Genomic DNA, 20802 nt, shown 5'->3' on the forward strand with positions numbered 1-20802 from the left:
ATGTGATAAAGTTACAATTTTTCTTCTAAAATCAATATCTCGAATTTTAATAGTTCTACTGATTTTCTTTAACAAATTTTTTTTCTAAGCTAGTGGTATTACTTAAATTTACACTGTGATGTTGTAGTACTACTGGTACTTTAGACAATGACTAGTACAGATATTTCCCTTAAGGCAATTAGAATAAAACCTAAAAACAATATCTGATAAATTTTCTGTACCATGCTAGGCACCATCAGGGATACCAAAGAAATAATTGCATGCCTTCAAGGAGCTTACAGGCAATATCATAAATCAGTTTATAATTAAGTGATCAACTAACTGGCACTTTTATTACTGTGTGGAGATCTTAAAATATTTAGCTGTTAAGGTTGCTTTCAATAATAATAATAGTAATAATGAAAACAATAATTTATTGAGCTAACATTTATTGAGTATTCACTACATGCTAGGCACTATGCTAAATGCTTTACATTGAGTATTCTCACAACACCACAATAGGATGTAGATACTATTTTTAGCACTCTGTGGAGAATGAAACTAAGGCACAGAGAAGTGCTGCCATTTAAGTTATCCTCTGAGATATCTAACACCTCTCCTCTCTACCTAAGCAAATTTTGTCCATCTTGGAAGATATCCAAATACATGTTTTCACTGAAGCTTTCCTAACCACTCCAACCTGCAGTCTCTCCCTTCTGGAACTTCTTTAATGCTTATTAACTGGAGTGTTTATTCATTTAATTCTTTACTTATTGCATTGCTACTTGGAATATTGTAAGTTGAAAATGCCTGAGACTGTGTCATGCTTTTTTTTAAATCAATTATAATGCCACATAATAGTGCTACACATATATATATATGAAGGAACACATTAACTATTTGTGTAACAGTTATACTACTGATAATATAGTCTAATTCATTGAGTGCTTACTGTGGGTCAGACAATGTCTGATTGTTTTATGTGAATGAATATTCTTGGATTCTGAAACATTACCCTTAATACATTTTTATGACTTTATTTTTTTTTTTAATTTTAAAGAATTTTAATACAAACTTAATATAAACTATTTCAGTCCCTCTTAACATGTAAGACACTGACTCAAAGTACTTTTATACCATTTTTTCAAGTATTGCACAATATAGGTACAAAATTAATATTTACAATTACATTTTCTTCCATAATATATAGCAAAAATCTTTAAACCTTTAACAGAAAATACATTTTTTTTGAAAAAGCAAATATTCGTACATTTTAATTCCACCACTAAAGGAATATCCTGTACACAATTTTTAGAATAGTCGATGTTTTTAAGATTGATATTTTACAATTTCAGTAAAAAAAAAATACAACATGAAGCTGCTGCTGTCTCGGATCACTATAGTAAAAAGATATAAATGCAATACCATGTCGTAGAAACAATATATATATCCTTTGATATTTTACAAACTTTGTACTAAATTAAATTATACAACTAGAAAAGACCAATAAACCCACTTATTAGTGCCAATTTTTTATATAAAAAAAGTCAGCCATGTCCTTGCTATATCTTTAAATACTGTAAGAGGCCATATCTGAGAGTATACTTTAAAATATACAGTCAGTATAAAATAACTTTGTGCTTGGTTGGCAAATGAAAAATGATGCATGTTTTATTTTTGTAACCAAGCTTGATTGTATCCTTATAATAAGCTTAAAAAAAAAAAATCTCGAGGTGAAAAAAATCCCCCTTGGGCCTGAGCATTTTTATTTGTACTATACATTTCTTTTTTTTTTTTTTTAGTTAGCCATAACAGGCTGGAATTGCTGGTTAGAATACTGCATGTTATTTAAGCTAAAATTCAAGCCATCTACAAAAGACTTCTCATTGAGGCCTCCATAGGCTGCAAACACATCAAAGGCATTACTGTACTGGAGAGGACTGAGGTTAAGGGGGCTGTCACCTGGGAACATTCCATTGGTACTACTACCTTGACCCTGCATATTAGGAAAAATGAATTCCTTGGCATTAGGAGAAAGAGCAGAGGTTTTCTGCTGTTGTTGCTGCTGTGGTGGTGGTGGCTGGGATGGCTGCTGTTGTTGGTTACCCAGGCCAAGCCCATACAGAGAGTGCACTGAGGAACAGATGGCTTTCTGCTTCAAGAGGTCATTCACATTCAAGCCGAGGTTGATAGGAGAAGTACGTGCAACCTTGTTGCTATGGCCACTCTTCTTCATTTTGGTAGAGCCGAACTTGGTGGCAGCAAAAGTGGCAGTGGTAAAGGTTAAAGGCTGAGTGGACCGGGGCATGAAGGTGGGGCTTACAGTGGCAGAGTGACCAAGGGAGGCGATGGAGAGCTGGACACTGATGAGGCTGGGTCACTTATGGGCAGAGAAACCTTGGCCTCTGGGTTAAAGCTGTTTTTTTTTATCTCCTTATCCAACTCACATCCGTTTTCATTATTATCATCCACATAAAGCACCTTCACTGGTCCCTTTTCACCAATTTGGTAGGAAACTTCAAATGGGTCGATTCAAACACTGAGGTCCTGTGGCAGATTGCCACGAACACCATCTATGTCCAAACCACCCTCTTTGGATGCTTGTTCAGTCACGGGGTCCACTTTGTCCCCTACGTGTATACATCTAAACCCTGATCCCTTGTATGGCTTTTTGGGATTCCAGTGCCCTTCATATTTCTTCTTAAGAAGTCTTTCGAGCTCTTGACCAAAAATGTTGACACATCTCCTGGGAAGCTTATTGTACAAATATGAAATAATAAAATTTAGTGCTCTTGGATTTCAAGCTGCATAGCTGCTACGCCACAAAGTAAGGATTGTTTCAACTCCCCCACCAAAAAAGAAAAAAGTTTCAGTTTGTGGCAGAGAAACAAATTTTCATTCAAAGTGCTGGCATTAGTAGATTATCCTTCACCTTGAGTGATCTTGTTCGGGCTGCTTCCACCACAGACCGGCGGCGGGCGGGGGAGAAGGGGCCACAGGGCGGGGGTACGAGAGGCTGGGGGGCAGCGAGCTGGCCGAGTGCAAGACGTCGGGCCGGGCGGGGACGAAAGAAAGACGGAGGCCTCAGGCGGGCCCCAGGAGCTCGCGTGGCAGAACTGGGTCAGGCGAGCGCGCTCACTTCTCTATACAGCCCAGTGCCCCGGCCCAGCGTCCCCGTAATGCACCCATCCCAAGCCGGGCCAGAGCTTTGCTCTTTCTCCATTTTTATGACTTTAATTAAAGTTATTAGAATTCCATATTTCAGTGCAATACTTGTAAAAGTTTGCCCTAATTATAAGTTATAATCATTTACTTAAAGGTGAAAAAAAGCCTTCTTATGAAATACTAAACTTTTTCATATGGTTTTCCCCGCAGACAATTCAAAGAAAGTTTGGAGAAATAACTAATGAGGCAGTCAGCTTTCTTGGTGAGAGTCTGCAACGCATTGGTAGCAAATTTAAAAGCTCATTGGAAGTGATGATGATGTGTTCAGAATGCCCAACAGTCTTCGTGGATGCCGAAACTGTAAGTTTTTTATATGTGGGCTTATTCTAAAGACTAAATTTGAATGACATCATTCAATAAATGGTCTTTTGAAAAAGTAATTCAGAATTTTAAAGTGTAAAGATTCATATTTTCAACCTGATTATAAATATCTGGCAAAGTATAATTCCAGTATATTAGATGCATGACTTGTGACTCTTTCTGACTCTGACCCCTCCTGTCCTTGCCCTCCACAGACCTAGATGGGGAAGCTAAGGAGATGTGTACTTTTTCTCTGATTCTTGGATTAAAATAGGCAAGAGACAGTTAAATCTACCCCCATGAAATACCCAGAGCTCCTTGGTCTTCCCCTGACTCGCTTCCAAGCACACTTACAGATTAATTATTAAGGTATTTAAAGAATTGAGGTTTAAATAGCTTCAAGGGTGATACCTTTAAGGTATATACTGGTCTGACATGCCATTTCTTCCCTGAGCCAGTTTTTGAAAGCACTGGAAGGTGTGCTTGTTCTTCCCAATCCCCCTCATACCCACTGCACTCCTACTCTGTTTCAGTGAAAAGTTAGCCCTTAGTATGGGACAGACTATAGTAAGGGAATATCCAAAAACCAACTAACAGATATTCATTCTATGATCCAAAAGTTATTAGTCTCATGAGTATGATCAAAAATGGTAACCTGAATTGATGTGTTTCTGATCTGACAGCTGATGTCATATGGTTTGCTAGAAACACTCAAGTTTAGTGTTTTGGAGTTGCAAGAACACCTGGATACATACAACACCAAGAGAGAAGCGGCTGAGCAGGTCAGTCTCTTTTAACCGTATGAAAAAGTAGTTGCTTTTAATAGAAATGTTAACCCAGCAGCAGAATAGCCCAGACAGAAAGAAAGACCTCTTAGCACTTGTCTCAGGGTTTTACTGAGAACGGTGAGTCCTTCGAGCTTTCTGTCCAGTGAATTCCTAATCATGGTTTTTAGAAATTGGCCCTCCCAGAGCCTAAGAGCTCTGGGAAAACAGCCATGTAAAAAGCTTCTATGTGAGCTGCTGTCAACATTGCAAGTGGGGAAATAGAAGCAGTATTACTCTGAGAATGCGTTACAGAATTATGATCTACAAAATCTCCAACCTCTGGCAAAGTTGCGATCTTTTTTCTGTGATGTGTATGTGTACGTGGGCAAGCAAAGGGAGAAACAAGCATGTAGTAGATTACAGATACCACCTGCTAAGAAATGTCTTTTTCAATTCCAATCTAGCACTGAAAAACAGAGGAGCTCTGTTTCCAGAAAATAAATCCAGTATGTTTTCATTTGGCAGGGGTAGAAAAACAAAGAAAAAATGTTTCTCCCTTTCACACAAGCTGCATACAGTAGGCATTTTTTTTTCTAGAATAGATGGGTCTTTCATTAGTAAGTATTAAATATCTATCACATGTAAAGCCCATGAAAAATGAAGTGTAAAACATGGGTCTTGTTCCCTAGATATTCTAGTTAGTAGTATAAAGTACAAATACTGTACAGTAAGAAAAGTGTATGTCACCTAAGTTACATATAAATACTAACAATGAAAGAGAATTCCCAAGATCCTCCAGGTCTAAAAGAGAACTGATGCAGACCAAATACGAAGATTTCTAAAGAGAGGTCACTTGGGGGAATTAAGGAAGACTTCATGGAGTTGGGATATGATCTTGGACTTTGGAGATGATTAATTAAATTTTCGATTGGGGAATTATTTCAGGGAGAAAATAGTATATGACAAAATACTTATATCAAGGCTTTTTCCTCTTCTAAGGGGAGAGTGATCTTTGGACTGAAAGAATAATGACAGATTGGGGAAAAGGAAAGAGCTTTCAGTATCAGGAAATTATCAGGAAAGAACTGGTCTTCTTACAAATATTGCTGTGTACATGTCTTTTGCATATGTATGTTCACATATCTGTTGACTATCTAGGGGGTGGAATTGCTGGGTCACAGGGTATACATATGTTCAACTTTAGTAGATTCTAACAAGCAGTTTTCCAAAATAGGGTGGTATCGATTTACAGTCCCATCAGAAGTGTATAGAAGAGTTACCATGGCTTCGTATATTTGCCACCATTTAGTATTGCCAGTTTTTAAAATTTGATTCATTTTAAATGAATGGTGGTGGGTGTGTGATAGTATCTCATTGTATGACTGCATTTTCCTGATGACTAATGTTTGAGCACCTTTTCATAAAGATATTTTCACTTAAATATTTTGTGAGGGCCGGCCCGGTGGCGCACTGGAGAGTGCGCTGCTTGGGAGTGCAGCGGCGCTCCCGCCGAGGGTTCGGATCCCATGTGGAGACCGGTTCCCGCTCAACACCGAGGGTTGCGATCCCGTTGCCGGTCCCCGGTACGGGCGCAACACCGAGGGTTGTGATCCTGTTACCGGTCAGTAAAAAAGACAAGCAATCAATCAATCAATCAATCAATCAATCAATCAATATTTTGTGAACTATGCCTTCAAGTACCTTGCCCATTTTCGTAAATGGGTTATTTGTGTTTTTCTCACTGATTTACAGGAGCTGTTTATTCTAAATACAGTCTTTTATTGTATATATGTATTGCAAATATTTTTTCCCTCTCTGTGCATATTTTCACCATCTTAATAGCATCTTTGATGAACAGAAATTTTTAATTTTAAGTCCAGGTTATCAGTCTTTACCATTATGGTTATGCTTTTCGTGTGTTCAGAAATCATTGCCTGCCCTAGAAGCTATGCTAGACTATTAATGGCCCTGATGATTCTTACCTCTCGGTGTCCACATGCCTTTGCAATGTGAGCTGAATCGTGCCTCTCTGTGTCCACACCCCTTTGCAACATGACTTTGTTATTTCTCCCATCAAGAGATGCAGTCCGTCTCCTTACCCCTTAAGTCTGGGATGGCCTTGTGACTTGTTCTGTCCAATTGAATTTAGAAATAAGGCTGTGTGACTTCCATGACTAGCCCCAAACAGGCCTTTTGCAGCTTCTGCTTTTGCCATCATGCTAATCAGAGTGTAAATTGAGATAAACTCTGGCATTTGCCCTCTAGCCTACTGGAGGGGGAGAGGCCATGTGGAGGAGAACAGAGGCTTCCCAGCTAATAGCCAGCAAGCCAGGCATATGAGTGAGGCCAGCTCGAAACTTCCAGCCACCAGTCCAGCCAACAGGTGGCTATAGACTAGTGAGTGACCCTAGGCAAAATTAGAAGAAACTCACAGCCAACATATAGATTTGTCTTTTATTAGCTATGTGTATTGCAAATACTTTTTCCCTCTCCTGTTTTAAGCCATTAAGTTTTAAGGTGGTTGGTTTTACAGCAATGGATGCCAGTTATAATAAGAAAATATGAAATACCTAAAAATAAATCTAGCCAAAGATGTACTAGATCTCTATACAGAAAACCCCAAATATTACTGAGAGAAATTAAATACCACCTGAATAAATGGAGGATTATACCATGTTGATGAATCAGAAGCCTCAATATTATAAAGATGTCATTTTCCCCCCAAAATGATCTGTAGATTTAATGCAGTTTCATTCAGAATTTTAGACAGCATATTAATGGAAATGGACAGGCTAATTCTAAAATGTACATGGAAATATAAACAGCTAGGGCCGGCCCGGTGGCGCACTGGATAAGTGCGCCGCTTGGGAAGCGCGGCGGCGCTCCCACCCGAGGGTTCAGATCCCACATACAGACCGGTTCCCGCTCACTGGCTGAGCGAGGCGCGGGAGCGACACCGAGGGTTGCAATCCCGTTGCCGGTCCCCAGTCCGGTACGGGGGCAACACTGAAGGTTGCGATCCGTTGCCGGACACGGAAAAAGACAAAAGACAAAAAAAAAAAAAAAGAAAGAAAAAAGAAATATAAACAGCTAATAACAGAACAATCTTCTTGAAGACGGGTCAGCAAACTACAGCCCTCTGGTCATATCGGGCCCACTGCCTGTTTTTGTAAATAAATTATTGTTGGAACATAGTCATCTCATTTGCTTACATATTGTTTATGGCAGTTTTTTGCACTGCAACTCACAGTTATATAGTTGCAACTGAGACGTACATAGTTTGTAAAGCCTAAAATATTTACTATTGCCCTTTACAGAAAAGTCTTCCTAAACTTGCCCATGGACAACACAACAAAGTTTGAAGATTTAGATTTGTAGTCAGTAAGACCTATTAAAAATCTCAGACAGTGTAAGAATAGACAAATAGACCAATGGAATATAATCAAGAATCCAGTAACAAACCCACAAGTATATGATCATATAATTTACAACAAAGATGCTTTTGCAATGCAATGTGAAAATAATGTTCTTTTCAATAAATTGCACTAAATCAATTGAATATTTGTATGGGGGAGAAACGTGAAAACTGATTCCTTCCTGAGCTACCATTTCACTATTTTTTGTCTCCTCTTTGTTCCTTTTTCCTTCTTTCTTCTTTTTTGTCAACCAAGTACTTTTTTTTACTATTCAGTTTTTCTCCTCTATTGTTTCTCTAGTTTTTATTATTCTTTTATTATTCTTCAAGTCTTCTAAGGATCACAAGTGAAAGCCAGGACCCACCATCTCAGCAGGAATTGAATCATTTTTGTCACCCCAGCACCATGAAACCAGAAATCTCTACTTACCTTAAAAGTCTCCCAGATTGGGCCGGCCCGGTGGCGCACTGGATAGTGCACCGCTTGGGAAGCGCGGCAGCGCTCCCGCCCGAGGGTTCGGATCCCACATACAGACCGGCTCCCGCTCACTGGCTGAGCGAGGCACGGGAGCAACGCCGAGGGTTGCAATCCCGTTGCCAGTCCCCGGTCTGGTAGGGGGGCAACACTGAGGGTTGCGATCCGTTGCCGGACACGGAAAAAAAGACAAAAGACAAAAAAAAAAAAATCCCAGATGCTGCTGCTTGGTTTCTTAGCCTCTCTTCTTGTACATGATAAGCATGAGAACAGCAACTACCCCAAGAGGAAACTGCACACAGGTGGTTGGGCTCACATCTCTGCAGTTCCCTTTTCTCCGTAATACCTCATTACCTTTGATAACCTTGCTTTCTCAGCCCAGTGAAACTGTAGGGCACAAACTCTAGTCCACCACTTTCTGTTCAGCTTCTATGCCCAGGGTCATGGATAAGCAAATACCGCTGTGGTAAACACTGGGATGGGTATAGGCCTCACGTCAGTACTTTTATCTAACTCCCCAAGTTCTGGCTGAAAGAATTCAGCTTCTATACTTGTCCTGAGAGGATTGGTCTTATACAAGTTACTCTGTCATATACAGAATCGGAACCTTACCAGTAAATTTTAACATTTGCTTGAGCCTTGAGTAAAGAAAACATCAGGATAGGAAGTCTGATTAGATGTAAACTGGAGGATTTTCTTTATAAAGACTATCTACTATGCATTGTATCTGTCAGCTGGCCAGGTGTGGACCTGTACTTTTCAGGCCACTGTGCAGCCATGGGACTTTATGGTTGGGGCTTGTCTTTTAATAAAATAAAAGTCAGAAATAATTACATTGAATAGCACCCTCCAAAAAATGCTGTATCACTAGGTATACAGTATAAAAAATTATATTTAGTAAGAATAAGCCATTAAATAACAAATTATTCTTTTCAAATTTATTGTATACTTGGACAAACTGAAGCAGATTAGTGATGACAATTAAGTGTATAAACATTTTAACATTTGTACGAATAAAGATTAATGCACAAATTCCATAGTAGATGTCAACTGAATTTTGCTGATATAAAGAAATCTGCTGATAGCTTTTGACAGTGACTGCCATGGGCCACATCTCAGTAGAAAAACAACATGTTTTTCTTCAGAGATGCTGTCAAGCAAATAGCCTAAGGGCCAGTGCAATCTGCGGGACTAGGACAAAGGGACCATAAGGTCAAAGAGATTGTTTTTGAAATAACTGAGATGTCGGGGCCGGCCCGGTGGCGCACTGCTACAGTGCACCGCTTGGGAGCGCGGCGGCGCTCCCGCCGAGGGTTCGGATCCCACATACAGACCGGCCGCTCACTGGCTGAGCGAGGTGCAGGCACAACACCGCAGGCACAACACCGAGGGTTGCGATCCCGTTGCCGGTCCCGGTCCAGTACGGGCACGACGCTGAAGGTTGCGATCCGTTGCCGGTCACGAAAAAAAAAAAAAGAGAAATAACTGAGATGTCTAATTTTAATTCTTTGCATGTAGAACATTAAGCTACAGTTGAGAATTTTTAATGTCTAACCTAAAATATTTTCAGAGTAGCTACTTAATGTAGCTAGTAGTTTTTCTCAAAATCCTAATGAAAAAAGTTCTAATGATTTCTTTTATATATTATTTTTATTATACTTAATGATATCATCCAAGAAAAAGAACTAGGAAGTCAAAAGAACTAATGATGCCAAACTGTCAAAACATAGGAGCTTAACTGGAAGGCTCTTAGCATTTACCTCAGCTTGGAAATTCTGTGACTCCAGTGTTCTTTTCTACTATATCACAATGTTATTATCTTATTTGAGTGGAGAAAATGTACTTTTATCAACTTTAAGAATATAGCTCCTGGATAAAGAAAAGCTGCATTTGGCTTCTACATTCAATATTCTTTGGATATAATGTGTTTGACATGCATTATTGTCCAAAAAGAAAGAAAGTAATGAAAAAGAAATAAAAACAACATTTACATGGATCTTGATTTCTGTTTCACTATTTAAAAGTGACACCAGTCTTCTGAGAATTAACACTTCTGATAAGCAAACAGACCTGGTTAATTCTAAGTTGCCATTATTAAATTGACTAGAAGGAAAGCACATCTTCCATTTCCCCTGTCATACATTAGGCAAAGGTCAGGTATAGGTTGTGAAGATTTCCAATAAAATCTGCAAATGAAGAATATTCTTTACTGAAGTGGAGTACCACAGGTGCCTGGAATAGAAAACCGTTTATTGTGTTTTTGTTGGTAAACTGCCACAAGTGTGTGCGTCTTATCATATTGATAATATCCTGCTTTCATTTGTTCCATATAAATGATTAGGTTCAAATGGAGATGAAAGTCTGTGTCTACAACCAATGCTAGAACTTTAAATTAACTTTTAAGTTTTTTGTTTTATAAGGACAGGCTGTTAGTATTACCAATTTCAGTATGCGTTATACAATTACTATATTAAAATGTACTGTTATTTCTTTAGTGGTTAGACAATTGTAAGAGGACATTTGGTGCCAAAGAAGACATATATAGGATAAACACAGATGCACAGGTAAGTTTTTTATTCTTGTTTTTGAATATATATATTATAAAAATATATTTCTATATCTGGTGAAACAATGCATATGTTCAAATCTCCTTATTTGATATTCCTGGAAATAAAGAATATTTGTAAAACTTTTCATTTTGGTTATCAGAACAATCTTTGTAAAAGTTAGGTTCAATGAAATATTGGGTTAGTAATGAAAAATTCACTTTAATAAAAATGAACTACCAGTTTGTGAGTGAAGCTTAATAACATTCCGTAGATAAGCTTGATGGGTATCTGGACAGTACATGTCAGCTTTTAGTTGCATCTGCCTCTTAAAAATAAATTTTATTCTGCATTAGTATTCCACAGATATATTGTCTAGTCAGGAAAGCAAACCTAAGAGTATTGTGATATATGTCCATATTAGCTGTTCTAAGGGAGAAATTCTGATTGGATTTAAAATTTTTTTCCTCTTGTACAAAGTTCAGTAAAAATAATAGCAATATATTTTCTTAGAGAAAGGTGCACATACATAACACATACATTGTACTAAGTGAGATAACCTAAGACCTACAGATTACTCTAAAGGGTGTGCAACTTCATATGGGGAAATTGCATTCATCAGCTAAACCTAATCTCCACATTTCACATCAGAATTTCCAGTCTTTTTCAACTTCAGTTACATTATTATAGATTTCTAGTCTCTGGAAAAATTATTATACTACTATAATAAAAATTTGAAGTTTTGAAAAAACTGCAGCATTGAGAAAAAGTAATAGTATACTCAGTAAATGTTAACTATTTGCCAGGGATTGCGCTAATAAGCATTTCACATTCCTTACCTCTGTCCTTGATAATATCCTTGATTATATCTCAGTCATATAGATGCTCTACATGAGGAAACTGAGATTCAGAAAAGCTAATTTATCTAAAAATCAGTAAGTAAATAGTAGAACTAAGATTCATACCTAGGCAGGCTGACTCCTAATCCTGCACTAGGGTAAAAACAACAACAACAACAACAACAAAAAACAACCATGAAATCATCTGGGTAAAGAAATGAAGCAAGATAAGCAATTAACCCTAGACTAGAATTAGACGGTTCTAATCCTGTCTTTGCCACTGTTTAACTGCATTGCTTGAGCAAGTAATGTAACCTTTCTTTATTCCTATGTAAACTAAGTCGCTATACTAAGTGATTTCTTATATCCCTTCTACCTTGAAGAAAATGAGATTCATCTCCAAGACTCCAAGTCAGTTAACATAGCTTGAGGTTTTCTAAGTGAAAACTGTACATGTAGACTTTCATTTATACTACATCTTATCTCACCTTTCATATTCAGCTCCTTTGGAGTTGGGGGGTACCCTTTATGCACAACTTCATCTACTATCTGTCTTGTGTACTATAAAGACTACACTAGTCTTTTGCATAATAAGCAGCCAGTAGATATCAGATGAAAGTATGAAGAGAATGAACATGCAAATTTCAATATACTTAAAAAGCAACAATTTAAAATGTGCATATATGTATATTCATCCTCAAAAACTGCACTCTTAGCATATTTAGAGTGATTCCTGGTAATTCAGAGCTATAGAATCAATTACATGTGTATTATTTTCCTACAATTATGAACATAAACTTTAATCGGTGATTTCTTTTCCATTACATTCTAAAGTAGAGGCTATGGATATATGCATGTACAGTCAGTTCTATTTTGTTTATGCTAATAGAAGTCAAAAGTATTTAAAATAGGGGCCGGCCCGGTGGCGCACTGCTACAGTGCGCCGCTTGGGAGCGAGGTGGCGCTCCTGCCGAGGGTTCGGATCCCACATACAGACCGGTTCCCGCTCACTGGCTGGGCGAGGTGCGAGCGCAACACCGAGGGTTGCGATCCCGTTGCCGGTCCCGGTCCGGTACGGGCGCGACACTGAGGGTTGCGATCCGTTGCCGGACACGAAAAAAAAGACAAAAAAAAAAAAAAAGTATTTAAAATAAAAATTAATTTCTATATGAAATAAACTGTATAAAATAAAACCTCAAATTTAGCTTGACATTAGATTGTGCTATACCAATGTTTACTGAATGACAGATAATTTATGGAAAGAAGAATGGAGCTAAAGTTCACCTTTGCTTAGCAAATCCCTTCTAAATTGATAGTAATAAATGTTATATAAACAGTCCTTCAGAGGAAACTTTAGAAAAGCGGACTTAAGAATGACTCTTAGAAGGTACATTTACAGTGTAACAACTGCAGTTTTAATCAGAAGTCAGATCCAAGTTGTCGTAGATATTTTAATGTAATAATTTTTAAGATAGTTCATAAATTAGACTTTTCACTCTGTGTTTTATATACACTATTTCCTTTGATTCAAACCTACTTGGGTTAAATTTCTGTAACTTACTAAATTACATTTGGAATGCAATTTAAAACACATCTGCTTTCTATATTCTACGCTATGGCTCAGCACCAATTATGGTCACCTAAGCCCTAATTAGAAAGTAAAGCATAGGGAGCCTAGAGTGAACCACATCAGAGATAATCCTCTCATTGGTAAGTATTTATTATGTAAGATTATAAGCCAGTTATCTTCTGAGAAGTAACAGTAATTCATTTGTTTTTTTATTTTCTTATCATAAGTTTTCCACTTCACTAATGGAAGTTTTATTACAGTTGAGTTTTGTTTTGTTTTGGAAAGGTTATAAAATCCTAGATAGAAGAACACTTATAATAGCCAAAATTCCCAAGATCACATTAGTTCAATTTTATTCTCTGTAGCTTTTACACAGAAATAAACCATAGCCTAAATGTAATTTAGTTATTACATGGCGAAGAGTTTTTTAAAACCCTGAATTGTTGCACTAAATGTCTAAAAAGTTTCGTTCTAGAAATGGCATAAAATTTTCTTTGGGGTATAAATATATGTTTTTCAGTTTGCCTGGGACATCTGTGACCCTGGTTAAAATGATTTCTTACACTAATTCTTGGTCTTTTTCTTCCTTTGTATTTTTTGTGACCTGATCACCTTCTTGCTTAGCAAATGGAAATTCTAGCAGTAAGTGACCTGTCTTGATTTATAGACTACTTATCCTTGCCAGACAAACTGGTTTTCATTTGCCATTTGTCCATTTGTGACCTAGCAATGTTTTGTCATGGACTACTTTAAAAGTAGTGTGTGCTTCAGTTGTACATAGCTCTAATCCATGAAACGTTGGTTCTATAAAAATAATGAGATTTTATAATTAACATGTACAACTAGCAGTCACCTTCTACATCCACAACTAACATATCTCCTTTTAAATTTCTTAATTTAAAAAAATAAGAGTGCATATGTTAATTTTGTAGTCTCATTTCAATGAGATGACTGAGTGGTTTCCTTTAGAGAAATGGCTTCCTTTTAAAGACCAACTGTTATTTTTAGGTAAGAGGTTATCAAGTTTCACTTTGCTTTATCAACCACTTGTTGATAGATGCAATAAGATCTACATCTCAGTGGGGGCAAAAGTCTATGCATTTGTAAATTATTTTCATTATGATTTTAAAGTTTTAAATTATAGTGAATATTTTTTAAAGCATCCTTATATTATTGCCTGCTGAAACATTCTATATGTCAAATGTGAAAATGTGCTTAACACTAAAAATGAATTATGTAACCAGCAATGATCTTTATTTTAATCCCAGTCTTCAAAGCATCTTTCATCTGCCTCTCATCAACTTCACATTATATTAACTTGCTTACTGCAGAAAAATAAATGCCAAGACTATTTTAACATAATTTATAAATTTTTATTGGAAATATGCTATCTAGTCAAATATCATGGGCCATAACACCTAAATTTAATGTAATGTTATTTATTTCTAGGAACTGGAGCTCTGCCGAAGGTTATACAAATTGCATTTTCAATTGCTGCTTCTGTTCCAGGCCTACTGTAAACTTATCAACCAAGTAAATACAATAAAAAATGAAGCAGAGGTAAATATTCAGTCATACTAGACATCAGTAACTGATTCTAAAAAATTAAAAATTATACATACATGTATTCCTTATTAGAATATTTTATGTCAAAAGTCACTTATAGTGAATTATTTTTTTCAGTTGAGGAATTATCTTTTTTTGAAATGACATTGTTATGGCAGGACCTATTAGTAAATAAGGCAGCAGATATCCAAGAGTCTTAAAAGATTCAAAACCTTAAAGGTGTCAGTAGCAGAAATAGATCATCTGTAATCAAAAGTCAAGTAAAGCACATTAATAAAGACATAAAATTATATTATGAAACCCCCTAACATGTTGTCCATGTATTATTTCTCTAGTTCTATTAATGCACATAAAAATAAACACATTAAAAAACACTTTGAATATTGGAAATTATTTAATGTATACGTTCAAAGGTAGTGACTTTAGTCTTTCCCCCCTTCCCCCCCCTTGTCAGCTGCAGCTGCTGGTACTAACACTATCACTGGGGAAATGAGTTAATTTTTTAAATGGGTAAAGCTGTAAAAAACTTGTGTGTGTGTGTCTATATAAAATACCCTGGATAAATAATCTTTTAAAATATAAAAACTTTCTTCTACTGTCAAAATTTTTTTTCAAGATCCCCCATGACAGTAAATGTATTTTTACTATCCAAAATGTAAGAATGTTAAAGCGAATATAAACATTTATTACAACTTGTTGCTTTAATAAGAACATTTAATTTAAAAACTACTATTTGGTGCCTGAAATAATTTATTCCAACTGTATGGAGAACTTGAAATATTAACTGCTCTTCTAAGGTGAACATTTTAAAACAAGACATACTACCATCAGTTATATCCTCACAGCCAATTAAATGCTTTTTGTTACTGAACATACAAATAGATCCTTAAAGGTTTATTTGTTTTAGGTCATCAACATGTCAGAGGAGCTCACCCAACTGGAAAGTATCCTCAAAGAAGCTGAGTCTGCTTCAGAAAGCGAAGAAGTTGACATTTCCAAAGCTGCACAAACGACTATAGAAACTGCCATTCATTCTTTAATCGAAACTTTGAAAAATAAAGAATTTATATCAGCTGTAGCACAAGTCAAAGCTTTCAGGTAAAATGTGAAGAGACTTAAAGATGATGCCTTTATAACTAGACTGGAAGTGTACTGTTATTAGGTTTTGGTTTTCAATCTGATGTTTCAATATCATGTCATTGTGAAAGAAAGACATGACTTTATTTTCAACAGTTATCACTGCAATGATACCAAGTTTAGATTTTTTTTCTCACTCTCAGGTGGTACTTTGAGTAATATATTTGTTCGAACATTAAAACAGACCCACAAGGAAACTTTGTTGTTACAGGTGTTAACTTGAAATGTAGTTAGTTATTTAATTGCTTAAATCTAAGAACTTAAAAAATATTGTGTATTTTCAGATCTCTCTGGCCCAATGACATCTTTGGCAGTTGTGAAGATGACCCTGTGCAGACGCTGTTACACATATATTTCCATCATCAGACGCTGGGCCAGACAGGAAGCTTTGCAGTTGTAGGCTGTAATCTGGACATGTCAGAAGCCAACTACAAATTGATGGAACTTAATCTAGAAATAAGAGAGTCTCTACGCATGGTGCAGTCATATCAACTTCTAGCACAGGGCAAACCAGTTGGAAATATGGTGAGCACTGGATTCTGAGAAACTTCCAGCATTTAGGAAAGAAACAACTGAAGATGATTAAGAATATTAATGAAGCACCTTTTATGAACCCTTGCGATTCACTGATAACTTTTTCTGGCAGCATGTACAATTATAGTGTAATGTCAGACTATCAGAAACAAAGATCTGAAGGGAAAAATTTTGATTTTTTAACAGCTGCCAATACCTCCCACAATAACTGTATGAAGAAGGAATTTTTTAATTACTTAACCTACGTGAAAAGAAAAGGGCTAAAAGAGATGCAAATACATTACTTTCTGGAGAAAGAAAAGAATTCCAAGAATATTTGCAATAATGGCCTCTAATACTGAGACATCAGAAAGCAGGTGAAATGAAGCTGAAATCAAGGCTGGTTCATTTTAGCCGAAGACCTGCAAAGCTGCTTGGATTTCTAGCAGTCATAAACATAATCCACAACTGATGCTTAATCATCTGCGTGAACATCCAGTCAGATATACACAGAGTTATTTGCAAAAACCATTGACATTTCAATGTGGGATGAGGGTTTGGGGTGTTTTGTTTTGGGGTCTGTATAAGGAATTATGTGTGTGTGAGTTGGGGTGTATGGGTATGTGATAGTCATATTTTCAAGGTATGGATGTTTGGTGATAACGTCTCAGAGCATGCCTAAAAGAGCACTGCAAGATTATTTTTGAAGAAATTTTATTTTATTAGATCTAACTCTTCATAGTGTGTAAATGTTAGAACATTTTAATAATATTTTAAAACTGGGCTTTCCCAGTGTTTCAAAAAGAAATAATATATCTGTTAACGTTATTGGAATGCTGCTCAGTTCTCTGATCAGTGCTTATGTTATGATTGTTGATAACTAACCAAAGTAGATGCCTGCAGAGACTTTAAAATGTAAAATAAAGATGTATGCTGCTTGTCAGCTATTCTCATTAGAAAAGTTAACTTATTTTACTCCATAATTATTATAGAAACTGTATAGATTAAACCAGTATTTTCTTGTACATTTGTGCCATGCACTGTTATATAAGAATAGATGTACAAAGCTAAAGAAAAATCGTGGTCATCGATGGTAGAATAAATGACTTGCAGGCTCTGACGTCTGCAGAATTCAAGAAAAGAGATGCAAATGCATTTTTGTATGTTTATCCAGGACTCTCAAGTTTCACCCAAAAGGAATCGAGGCTATGGGGGAAAATGAAAGGAAACCTGAAGACTGACTACCAAAACATGCAATATACTTATTCACTGTAGCATAACACGAACTGGATTCTCTGTCCTTTTTAAAATAGCATTTTGTAAAAGAAATGAATGTAGTCCCACAACTCCTCTGATTTGAAAGGAACACCTTGTATTTTTTATATGCATCTCTTATCCACTGTGACTTTTCTTTTAAACTGGGCTCTGTGATTCCAGAGTTTAGACTGTAGAAATGAAATGCTTAGCTTTGCCTTTTCTTGGGGGTGTGGACCCTGCCAGAAACGTAGTTGCGCTCGAGTGCATTCATTGAAGGCGCTGTGCAGGCCGCTGGACTGCCGACTGTAGCTTCCTGTAAAGTTCCGTAACTGGTCACGGCACATTCATAATCACTGTATTTTTTGACCCTGACAAAATTATTTTGATGGTGTTCTGGTACTGTAAATCGTGTCCTTTAAATTATTTAATAACTTTTGGGTGTGGGGCAGGCAGAGAGAGAGTTTCCAGAGACACATCACACTTTACATCCTATCTTACTTTCCCCTATTTTTCTCACCCTCCTTACATCCTTTTTGTTAAAAATAAAAAGCATCGTAGCTATTGGTTCGTGTTGTATTTTTTAAAAAGGATGAGTGATTATAGTGTGGATCGTTTAGAAACTTTTCAAATGTTACCTTCATTCTTAAATATAATTTTCCTTAAAAAATAAAATAAAATTAGTTCAGTTGACTGACTACCCAAACCAAACCTTTCAAACAGCTAAAATTTGCTTTTTGTATTTATATATAAGTCTCTTAATAATGAAATAAAAATGAATGCATATGCAGAAATCAAGATGCGAACAAGTTCATTAAGATGGTCCTTTTGCAATTGGAGTTTCCTCGAACCTACACTGCTTTACTCCTCATCCTCTAAACCCAAAGTTTGCATTTATTAACAAAATACATCAAATGCTCAATTTATTACCTTATTTAGTCCCACTTAGAGCCCAATTTTTGCTACATATGAGGGTACTTCAAAAAGTTCATGGAAAGATTTGTATTATCTTGTAATTCTATTTTTTCCATGAACTTTTTGAAGTACCCTCACACAATCTTTTCTTTTGCCCACTAAATTTATCATTTGTAAATAGTCTGTAAAGTAACAGCAAAAGAGGAGATCTGGCAGTTTCTTCATGCTGCTTCTAAAATATAAAGCCAAAGGACTTTTACATAATTTAGAAAATATTTTCTACTTTTCAATAATGTAAAATAGAGGGTGTGATATAAACTATAACCTACCTTAAATTTAGGTAAGCATTACATGTTTTCTTGGAAAAGACTCACCAAAGCCAGAGTAAGTTTCCGTTAGGTCTACGAATGAAAACCGCTCACAGACCATGCCAGCATAACCTGAATGAAATAAAATATTAGAATCAGTATAATTGTATTTCATAACATTCTTTTTTCTAATTTTCCACGTAATCCATAGTAACTTTAGAAAATGTAGGAAATAAGAAAACTGCAATCTGTTCTCTATCCAGAGATAACGTTTTGGAGTATATCTTTCTAGCCTCTCTCGATCTCTCTCTGCTTAAAATCTATTGGCATTTTGTAAGCTTTGGACTGTACATAGAGTTTGGCAGTGCCTTCTTGTTGCTCGAATGTTATCACCATAACTCTCATGACATGTTTTTGTGCCACTTAGTTCAATATCTGAAGACCCACTATAAACAGTTTGATCCTTGTTTTACCTGCAACTGTGAAATAGGGTTAGCTGCCATGTTAGGAAAATTAATGGCAAACAATATTATATTTAAACTAATCTACTACCCATAGTAATAGCCAGTGAATTTTCTTAGAACTCATTGCAGGTACATTTCTGAGTAGTTCACTCATTCGTTCAGCAAGTGCTTGTTGAGCAAATATGAGGTACTTCAAAAACTTTGTGGAGAAGTAGAATTAAAAATATAAATCTTTCCATGAACTTTTTGAAGTACCCTTGTATTATGTAATATTTGCATGCCATGGGAGTCAAATGAATTTCCTATCACCATACCTACTCCCAACCAAACCAATAGTAACATGTTAGGACGAATAAGAACACAAGGCCTCTACTCACACCTAGAGATTTGTCATTCATTTCTCTTTGGCCCCACTTTATCTGGTCCCTACAAGTGTCCTTGTCTGCAGGTATCCACTGTATAGCTAGAGTGGCCCACTCTCCCTGCCATGTCTTTAATACCTCTTAGTGGATTCTCATTGATGACTAAAGACCAGTCCTCCTGAGCAAGGCCTAGAAGTTCTCCCAATCTGGCCCTGCTAGTTCCACCTGCCATCATTGTCCTCCAGAACATTCTACCAACTGGTCTCCTTGTTTACCACAGGGACCTTTGCATGTTGTTGCCTTAGTCTGGAAAATTTCTCCTTCCCCTTTTGCCTAAATCAACTCATTCAAACTTCAGCTCAGCTGAAGTTTCATTCTTTTAGGCATGCCTTCCCTGACCTCCCTAAGTCAGATCCCCTATTTATTACATGCCCTTAACTAAGCAGATCTTCCATATTACATATCACAACTTCCACTTCTACATGCAATACTGGAAGTTCCATAAGGGCAGAAGCCACATCTGTATTTAATACCTGAACTAAGCACAGGGCTGACAACCAGTGGTTCTCCCACTTCAACTCCATGAGCAACACCTGTGGTGCTTACAAAATACTTTACCCAAGACAGTGATTCAGTGGGGATAGGGGACCAGCAATATGCATCTTACAAGCACTGCCTAGGCCCATATCGATGCAGCTGGGCCTTTTTGCTTGACATGAGGTTTCTGTAGAATCCTTAATCCACTTTCGCCTTTTAACCCCTTTAGACTATATACGATGTCAGCTTTTGGCCTTTCAAAGGCAGTAAGGCTTAATCAGGCTGGTTAGAAAACTGGGAGGAGGCATAATCAACTCTACTAGCCCCCAACTCCACTTTTGTTAGAAACATCTGAGGCTCTAAATGCAGTGCCAACCTCAACTAGCAAGTAAAGGGTAGGAAGTGTAGAATGAGCCACAGAGAATCTTCTCGTGGGTTTTATGCAAGATTATAAGCCAGTTCTTTTCTGAGAGCCTCAGTGTTTATGGAAATCATGAGAGGCTTAGATACAGTTAGAGTTAGTTTTCTTGACTAGAACTGCAAGTCAATAAAGGCAATAGAAACTAACACCTATGTCTAACATGAAATCTTTAAATACACTGAGGATCTACTTTAAAAGTTTGGTTGTGT

The 20802-nt window shown here is 36.8% G+C and overlaps 1 protein-coding gene and 1 pseudogene across 1 annotated transcript in view; one reads left to right on the forward strand and one right to left on the reverse strand.

The window, feature by feature from the left end:
• FRYL (FRY-like) overlaps nucleotides 1–18152 on the forward strand; it is a 208660-nt gene extending 190508 nt beyond the window's left edge. The window contains exons 57-63 of the mRNA XM_008580294.1: nucleotides 3355–3504; nucleotides 4188–4286; nucleotides 10657–10725; nucleotides 13741–13758; nucleotides 14566–14676; nucleotides 15590–15780; nucleotides 16104–18152. Coding sequence (XP_008578516.1) covers nucleotides 3355–3504; nucleotides 4188–4286; nucleotides 10657–10725; nucleotides 13741–13758; nucleotides 14566–14676; nucleotides 15590–15780; nucleotides 16104–16362 — 897 coding nt within the window. The 3' untranslated portion in view covers nucleotides 16363–18152. The remainder of the gene's footprint in view (nucleotides 1–3354; nucleotides 3505–4187; nucleotides 4287–10656; nucleotides 10726–13740; nucleotides 13759–14565; nucleotides 14677–15589; nucleotides 15781–16103) is intronic.
• LOC103596629 lies at nucleotides 1741–11029 on the reverse strand (annotated as a pseudogene).
• Nucleotides 18153–20802: the final 2650 nt, after the last annotated feature.

The sequence above is a fragment of the Galeopterus variegatus genome, unplaced genomic scaffold (genome assembly GCF_000696425.1).
Source record: "Galeopterus variegatus unplaced genomic scaffold, G_variegatus-3.0.2 Scaffold2061, whole genome shotgun sequence".
Lineage (NCBI taxonomy): Eukaryota > Metazoa > Chordata > Mammalia > Dermoptera > Cynocephalidae > Galeopterus > Galeopterus variegatus.